General features: G+C 44.4%; 1 protein-coding gene across 1 annotated transcript; it reads left to right on the forward strand.

The window, feature by feature from the left end:
- Window positions 1–7: 7 nt before the first annotated feature.
- Window positions 8–9,150, forward strand: LOC149875828 (uncharacterized; the record flags this gene model as incomplete). The annotated part of the gene is made up of 19 exons (XM_090076149.1): window positions 8–31; window positions 135–437; window positions 1,017–1,325; window positions 1,716–1,838; window positions 2,016–2,312; window positions 2,479–2,793; window positions 2,958–3,083; window positions 3,187–3,489; window positions 4,069–4,377; window positions 4,768–4,890; window positions 5,068–5,364; window positions 5,531–5,845; window positions 6,010–6,135; window positions 6,239–6,541; window positions 7,121–7,429; window positions 7,820–7,942; window positions 8,120–8,416; window positions 8,583–8,897; window positions 9,062–9,150. Coding segments are annotated over exons 2-19 (4,095 nt in total), but the record flags the coding sequence as incomplete, so codon positions are not given.
- Between the last annotated feature and the right edge of the window lie 6 nt (window positions 9,151–9,156).

Below are 9,156 nucleotides of genomic sequence, written 5' to 3' on the forward strand. Positions count from 1 at the left end.
AAGTCAGACGAAACGCTTTCAGCGTCTTGCTGTAAGTTGAAATTTAAGTGTTTAAGTTTCTGCAAGATCTCGTTGATTAAGCGGTGATGCATTTGCAGGCAATAATCTGATGTGCTGTTGCTTGTTTTCTTTAGCGTTGCCCACGTCAGCACCGTTAATTGATTCGATAGTAGCTTTAGACTCCAGCTCCATTGCCATTTTCTTCTCAGTGATAAAGGATCCGTCGGAGAGAGTGCAGTACTACTCGTTTATCAACACGAACACCAGCGTTGAGCAAAGGGTGGACAACATAAATTTACAGCCTTCTGTCAGTACACTGAGTGTTAACTTTACGGGTTTGTCTACTGGTGTCTTTTACTTTTTCAAAGGAAAAGCGGTCAACCCGTCAGGAGATGGTCCTTACAGCGGTTCTTACGGTGTAATGCTGCAGACTTCAGGTGTTTATGCTATGTTGTTTTGTTCTGGGGCGGATGTTTCGTGAAGTGCCGCAAATTGTTGAATGAGTTTTTTTTTTGCTAGATGCTTCATTAATAACGACTTCGAGCAGTTCTGGAATGGCCGTGGCTTGAAGAGGAGTTAACATCTCCTAACGTTTAAGCATAGGTGAGCTACATTTCGTGATGCATTGCTAACGTAATGCAGCATGAGACGTAGCTCACCTGCACGGAGGTGGTTCGTTGTTTTGCAGCAAAGCGCTGCTATGAACTTCTCGAACCACCCAAGGTTTTAATAACTGCTCTTTTGTCAGTAACAGAAAACCTGTCCAGACGCTTGTTTACATATGAATAAGGCTGCCAACGTCCTTTGTATTTTACTAAGCGTCCTTTGTATTTTACTAAGCGTTGCTAATCAACACTTGGCAGCGTGTCGCAAGCATGCGTTGCAAGTTGGTCTTTTTTAAAAAGCTAGGTTGAGCGTAGACAAGTTCTTTTCGCTTGTCAGGGATAGCGCCAAGCAAAGGGCGCGTTTTGTAGAGAGCGATGAGTTTGATTTCTTTTTAAAACGTTTGTTTCTAGGCTCGATCGGCGCTGTTCGCAATGTGACAATCGTTCCGGTAAAGTACTTTGAAACCACTTCAGTTAGAATATCTTGGTCGCCTCCACCACCTACAGATGGCGAGGAGCCATCCACTTTCCAATACATTGTATCTTATTGCGATCTGGATGGGCTCACAAGTTGTGTGAATTCTACTTTGTCATCAGAGCTGTCTGTAACTCTTACAAACTTGAAGGCCGCCACTTCTTACCGATACACCGTCTATGTTTATGATTCTCAAATGACTTTGGGACAGCTAATCACAAACGTGTTCAGAACAGCGGATAGGGGTGAGTTTCAGAGCGTCAATGCATTTTGTTACATTGCAAGCAGAAGTCTTTACCTTCAGCGCTGCAGGTTTAAAGCGTTGCTACGACCTGCGCAGGCGCTGCTTTTGCATGCCGTGTAAAATGAGTGGTAAAGACCATTCATTTTACACGGCAGAAGAGTCTGCAGAGGCACCGAATTCTGACGCAGCTTTTCACGTTTTCATAAAGTCCCCGTTTTCTTTTTGGTTTCGCAGTCAGAGATGCGCCTCTAAAGCCCTACTGCAATGTTGGTGTCGCCCCGAGCTGACAGTGCACACAGAAACTGCTCAATTGAGCCTGGATTGATTTGCAAACTGTGCAGTGTAGCCTTTGTAATGCTCTTTTTCTATTTTTACGTTTCTTTCTTTTTAGTTACTTGTCAAGATAGTGACTTTACATGTGTTGAAAGCGGTCAGTGCATCTCAAAAAACAGAACTTGCGATTTGGCTCGAGACTGCTCAGATAACTCAGATGAGCTGGCAGCAGCCGGTTGCGGTAATAACGACTTGCATTTTTTTGTATGTAGATCTTATTCTATCAAAGGAGTCGTTGTTTAATTGATGCGTTTTCTTCATCTATCTTCGCCGATCTATTGGCTGACTCTGAGGGTTAATTCAAACTAGGGGTGCCGCTTTGAACATTTTGAATGTTTGTAGTGATTGTTTTGTTTAGCTGTTCCTGTAAGTACTCCATCAGGTCTGCGCGTAACAAATGTCACTGCGACGAGCATAACAATGGGATGGGACGCAATCAATGGCGTTCCGCAAGATAGGCTAACTAGCTACGAGTGTCAACTGGTGGGGACGGAGGTTATTCTAAGGGTTAATCAAGACGTTGGCCAAAATGGGCCTAAAAGTGTTATTTTCGGGGGACTTAGCCCGGATTCCGTGTACGTGTTCAGAGTAAGAGCAGTAAATCCTAGCGGCGCCGGACCATGGTCGAGTAATGTGACAGTGAACACAAGCGCAGGTATTTCTGAATGCTGTTTGTTTAATGCTTTTATAGGTTTTTGGCTGCTTAAAAGTGCGCAGTTAGACGCACGTCGTCTCATTGTTCTGTGTCTGATTATTTCTTGAAGTCGAGGACATTACATAGTCGAAGGCGGTACTCAGCTGTATTTCGCTTGACTCTTTAGGTGTCGTAGGAGAGGTATCCGATGTAGTAGTTACGCCAACGCTTTACTCTGAGCAAACATCAGTGTTGCTGCAATGGGGCCCTCCTAGTGCACTTGTTGGTTACAATGCAAGCAGTTTGGCATACGTTGTGACGTATTGCGAATTGAACGTTCTCACTACTTGCCTAAATCTAACAACGAACAGCAGCGTGCTGCGAGTCCGGCTGTCAGGCTTGAAGGCAAACAGTTTGTACCAGTATTCATTGCGAGCTGTTGCCTCGTCAACGTCGAAGTTGGGTACATTGAAAGACGGCGTGTTTAGGACAGCTTCTCAAGGTTTGTTTTTTTTTCCCCTAAGTTCTGTTTAAACAGTGTAATCGCTAAGTTTGGCTTTTTCAGCTAGCGGCTGCATAGGAGAAAGCTTTCTCTTTTGACTGGTGCGCGTTAGCAAAACGGCGAGCGCCAGTTCCAGAAAGTGACAAAATGCTTTCTTTGTTTAGCTACTTGCGATCCGGCTACACAGTTCACTTGTGTTCAAGACAAGAGTTGCGTGATGAACGAACGGTTGTGCAACGGAATATTTGATTGTGCGGATAAGTCAGACGAAACGCTTTCAGCGTCTTGCTGTAAGTTGAAATTTAAGTGTTTAAGTTTCTGCAAGATCTCGTTGATTAAGCGGTGATGCATTTGCAGGCAATAATCTGATGTGCTGTTGCTTGTTTTCTTTAGCGTTGCCCACGTCAGCACCGTTAATTGATTCGATAGTAGCTTTAGACTCCAGCTCCATTGCCATTTTCTTCTCAGTGATAAAGGATCCGTCGGAGAGAGTGCAGTACTACTCGTTTATCAACACGAACACCAGCGTTGAGCAAAGGGTGGACAACATAAATTTACAGCCTTCTGTCAGTACACTGAGTGTTAACTTTACGGGTTTGTCTACTGGTGTCTTTTACTTTTTCAAAGGAAAAGCGGTCAACCCGTCAGGAGATGGTCCTTACAGCGGTTCTTACGGTGTAATGCTGCAGACTTCAGGTGTTTATGCTATGTTGTTTTGTTCTGGGGCGGATGTTTCGTGAAGTGCCGCAAATTGTTGAATGAGTTTTTTTTTTGCTAGATGCTTCATTAATAACGACTTCGAGCAGTTCTGGAATGGCCGTGGCTTGAAGAGGAGTTAACATCTCCTAACGTTTAAGCATAGGTGAGCTACATTTCGTGATGCATTGCTAACGTAATGCAGCATGAGACGTAGCTCACCTGCACGGAGGTGGTTCGTTGTTTTGCAGCAAAGCGCTGCTATGAACTTCTCGAACCACCCAAGGTTTTAATAACTGCTCTTTTGTCAGTAACAGAAAACCTGTCCAGACGCTTGTTTACATATGAATAAGGCTGCCAACGTCCTTTGTATTTTACTAAGCGTCCTTTGTATTTTACTAAGCGTTGCTAATCAACACTTGGCAGCGTGTCGCAAGCATGCGTTGCAAGTTGGTCTTTTTTAAAAAGCTAGGTTGAGCGTAGACAAGTTCTTTTCGCTTGTCAGGGATAGCGCCAAGCAAAGGGCGCGTTTTGTAGAGAGCGATGAGTTTGATTTCTTTTTAAAACGTTTGTTTCTAGGCTCGATCGGCGCTGTTCGCAATGTGACAATCGTTCCGGTAAAGTACTTTGAAACCACTTCAGTTAGAATATCTTGGTCGCCTCCACCACCTACAGATGGCGAGGAGCCATCCACTTTCCAATACATTGTATCTTATTGCGATCTGGATGGGCTCACAAGTTGTGTGAATTCTACTTTGTCATCAGAGCTGTCTGTAACTCTTACAAACTTGAAGGCCGCCACTTCTTACCGATACACCGTCTATGTTTATGATTCTCAAATGACTTTGGGACAGCTAATCACAAACGTGTTCAGAACAGCGGATAGGGGTGAGTTTCAGAGCGTCAATGCATTTTGTTACATTGCAAGCAGAAGTCTTTACCTTCAGCGCTGCAGGTTTAAAGCGTTGCTACGACCTGCGCAGGCGCTGCTTTTGCATGCCGTGTAAAATGAGTGGTAAAGACCATTCATTTTACACGGCAGAAGAGTCTGCAGAGGCACCGAATTCTGACGCAGCTTTTCACGTTTTCATAAAGTCCCCGTTTTCTTTTTGGTTTCGCAGTCAGAGATGCGCCTCTAAAGCCCTACTGCAATGTTGGTGTCGCCCCGAGCTGACAGTGCACACAGAAACTGCTCAATTGAGCCTGGATTGATTTGCAAACTGTGCAGTGTAGCCTTTGTAATGCTCTTTTTCTATTTTTACGTTTCTTTCTTTTTAGTTACTTGTCAAGATAGTGACTTTACATGTGTTGAAAGCGGTCAGTGCATCTCAAAAAACAGAACTTGCGATTTGGCTCGAGACTGCTCAGATAACTCAGATGAGCTGGCAGCAGCCGGTTGCGGTAATAACGACTTGCATTTTTTTGTATGTAGATCTTATTCTATCAAAGGAGTCGTTGTTTAATTGATGCGTTTTCTTCATCTATCTTCGCCGATCTATTGGCTGACTCTGAGGGTTAATTCAAACTAGGGGTGCCGCTTTGAACATTTTGAATGTTTGTAGTGATTGTTTTGTTTAGCTGTTCCTGTAAGTACTCCATCAGGTCTGCGCGTAACAAATGTCACTGCGACGAGCATAACAATGGGATGGGACGCAATCAATGGCGTTCCGCAAGATAGGCTAACTAGCTACGAGTGTCAACTGGTGGGGACGGAGGTTATTCTAAGGGTTAATCAAGACGTTGGCCAAAATGGGCCTAAAAGTGTTATTTTCGGGGGACTTAGCCCGGATTCCGTGTACGTGTTCAGAGTAAGAGCAGTAAATCCTAGCGGCGCCGGACCATGGTCGAGTAATGTGACAGTGAACACAAGCGCAGGTATTTCTGAATGCTGTTTGTTTAATGCTTTTATAGGTTTTTGGCTGCTTAAAAGTGCGCAGTTAGACGCACGTCGTCTCATTGTTCTGTGTCTGATTATTTCTTGAAGTCGAGGACATTACATAGTCGAAGGCGGTACTCAGCTGTATTTCGCTTGACTCTTTAGGTGTCGTAGGAGAGGTATCCGATGTAGTAGTTACGCCAACGCTTTACTCTGAGCAAACATCAGTGTTGCTGCAATGGGGCCCTCCTAGTGCACTTGTTGGTTACAATGCAAGCAGTTTGGCATACGTTGTGACGTATTGCGAATTGAACGTTCTCACTACTTGCCTAAATCTAACAACGAACAGCAGCGTGCTGCGAGTCCGGCTGTCAGGCTTGAAGGCAAACAGTTTGTACCAGTATTCATTGCGAGCTGTTGCCTCGTCAACGTCGAAGTTGGGTACATTGAAAGACGGCGTGTTTAGGACAGCTTCTCAAGGTTTGTTTTTTTTTCCCCTAAGTTCTGTTTAAACAGTGTAATCGCTAAGTTTGGCTTTTTCAGCTAGCGGCTGCATAGGAGAAAGCTTTCTCTTTTGACTGGTGCGCGTTAGCAAAACGGCGAGCGCCAGTTCCAGAAAGTGACAAAATGCTTTCTTTGTTTAGCTACTTGCGATCCGGCTACACAGTTCACTTGTGTTCAAGACAAGAGTTGCGTGATGAACGAACGGTTGTGCAACGGAATATTTGATTGTGCGGATAAGTCAGACGAAACGCTTTCAGCGTCTTGCTGTAAGTTGAAATTTAAGTGTTTAAGTTTCTGCAAGATCTCGTTGATTAAGCGGTGATGCATTTGCAGGCAATAATCTGATGTGCTGTTGCTTGTTTTCTTTAGCGTTGCCCACGTCAGCACCGTTAATTGATTCGATAGTAGCTTTAGACTCCAGCTCCATTGCCATTTTCTTCTCAGTGATAAAGGATCCGTCGGAGAGAGTGCAGTACTACTCGTTTATCAACACGAACACCAGCGTTGAGCAAAGGGTGGACAACATAAATTTACAGCCTTCTGTCAGTACACTGAGTGTTAACTTTACGGGTTTGTCTACTGGTGTCTTTTACTTTTTCAAAGGAAAAGCGGTCAACCCGTCAGGAGATGGTCCTTACAGCGGTTCTTACGGTGTAATGCTGCAGACTTCAGGTGTTTATGCTATGTTGTTTTGTTCTGGGGCGGATGTTTCGTGAAGTGCCGCAAATTGTTGAATGAGTTTTTTTTTTGCTAGATGCTTCATTAATAACGACTTCGAGCAGTTCTGGAATGGCCGTGGCTTGAAGAGGAGTTAACATCTCCTAACGTTTAAGCATAGGTGAGCTACATTTCGTGATGCATTGCTAACGTAATGCAGCATGAGACGTAGCTCACCTGCACGGAGGTGGTTCGTTGTTTTGCAGCAAAGCGCTGCTATGAACTTCTCGAACCACCCAAGGTTTTAATAACTGCTCTTTTGTCAGTAACAGAAAACCTGTCCAGACGCTTGTTTACATATGAATAAGGCTGCCAACGTCCTTTGTATTTTACTAAGCGTCCTTTGTATTTTACTAAGCGTTGCTAATCAACACTTGGCAGCGTGTCGCAAGCATGCGTTGCAAGTTGGTCTTTTTTAAAAAGCTAGGTTGAGCGTAGACAAGTTCTTTTCGCTTGTCAGGGATAGCGCCAAGCAAAGGGCGCGTTTTGTAGAGAGCGATGAGTTTGATTTCTTTTTAAAACGTTTGTTTCTAGGCTCGATCGGCGCTGTTCGCAATGTGACAATCGTTCCGGTAAAGTACTTTGAAACCACTTCAGTTAGAATATCTTGGTCGCCTCCACCACCTACAGATGGCGAGGAGCCATCCACTTTCCAATACATTGTATCTTATTGCGATCTGGATGGGCTCACAAGTTGTGTGAATTCTACTTTGTCATCAGAGCTGTCTGTAACTCTTACAAACTTGAAGGCCGCCACTTCTTACCGATACACCGTCTATGTTTATGATTCTCAAATGACTTTGGGACAGCTAATCACAAACGTGTTCAGAACAGCGGATAGGGGTGAGTTTCAGAGCGTCAATGCATTTTGTTACATTGCAAGCAGAAGTCTTTACCTTCAGCGCTGCAGGTTTAAAGCGTTGCTACGACCTGCGCAGGCGCTGCTTTTGCATGCCGTGTAAAATGAGTGGTAAAGACCATTCATTTTACACGGCAGAAGAGTCTGCAGAGGCACCGAATTCTGACGCAGCTTTTCACGTTTTCATAAAGTCCCCGTTTTCTTTTTGGTTTCGCAGTCAGAGATGCGCCTCTAAAGCCCTACTGCAATGTTGGTGTCGCCCCGAGCTGACAGTGCACACAGAAACTGCTCAATTGAGCCTGGATTGATTTGCAAACTGTGCAGTGTAGCCTTTGTAATGCTCTTTTTCTATTTTTACGTTTCTTTCTTTTTAGTTACTTGTCAAGATAGTGACTTTACATGTGTTGAAAGCGGTCAGTGCATCTCAAAAAACAGAACTTGCGATTTGGCTCGAGACTGCTCAGATAACTCAGATGAGCTGGCAGCAGCCGGTTGCGGTAATAACGACTTGCATTTTTTTGTATGTAGATCTTATTCTATCAAAGGAGTCGTTGTTTAATTGATGCGTTTTCTTCATCTATCTTCGCCGATCTATTGGCTGACTCTGAGGGTTAATTCAAACTAGGGGTGCCGCTTTGAACATTTTGAATGTTTGTAGTGATTGTTTTGTTTAGCTGTTCCTGTAAGTACTCCATCAGGTCTGCGCGTAACAAATGTCACTGCGACGAGCATAACAATGGGATGGGACGCAATCAATGGCGTTCCGCAAGATAGGCTAACTAGCTACGAGTGTCAACTGGTGGGGACGGAGGTTATTCTAAGGGTTAATCAAGACGTTGGCCAAAATGGGCCTAAAAGTGTTATTTTCGGGGGACTTAGCCCGGATTCCGTGTACGTGTTCAGAGTAAGAGCAGTAAATCCTAGCGGCGCCGGACCATGGTCGAGTAATGTGACAGTGAACACAAGCGCAGGTATTTCTGAATGCTGTTTGTTTAATGCTTTTATAGGTTTTTGGCTGCTTAAAAGTGCGCAGTTAGACGCACGTCGTCTCATTGTTCTGTGTCTGATTATTTCTTGAAGTCGAGGACATTACATAGTCGAAGGCGGTACTCAGCTGTATTTCGCTTGACTCTTTAGGTGTCGTAGGAGAGGTATCCGATGTAGTAGTTACGCCAACGCTTTACTCTGAGCAAACATCAGTGTTGCTGCAATGGGGCCCTCCTAGTGCACTTGTTGGTTACAATGCAAGCAGTTTGGCATACGTTGTGACGTATTGCGAATTGAACGTTCTCACTACTTGCCTAAATCTAACAACGAACAGCAGCGTGCTGCGAGTCCGGCTGTCAGGCTTGAAGGCAAACAGTTTGTACCAGTATTCATTGCGAGCTGTTGCCTCGTCAACGTCGAAGTTGGGTACATTGAAAGACGGCGTGTTTAGGACAGCTTCTCAAGGTTTGTTTTTTTTTCCCCTAAGTTCTGTTTAAACAGTGTAATCGCTAAGTTTGGCTTTTTCAGCTAGCGGCTGCATAGGAGAAAGCTTTCTCTTTTGACTGGTGCGCGTTAGCAAAACGGCGAGCGCCAGTTCCAGAAAGTGACAAAATGCTTTCTTTGTTTAGCTACTTGCGATCCGGCTACACAGTTCACTTGTGTTCAAGACAAGAGTTGCGTGATGAACGAACGGTTGTGCAACGGAATATTTGATTGTGCGGAT

Source organism: Hydra viridissima, unplaced genomic scaffold (assembly GCF_058129835.1).
Source record: "Hydra viridissima isolate aposymbiotic clone 2 unplaced genomic scaffold, HvirCarnegie_v1 scaffold_168, whole genome shotgun sequence".
Taxonomy (NCBI): domain Eukaryota; kingdom Metazoa; phylum Cnidaria; class Hydrozoa; order Anthoathecata; family Hydridae; genus Hydra; species Hydra viridissima.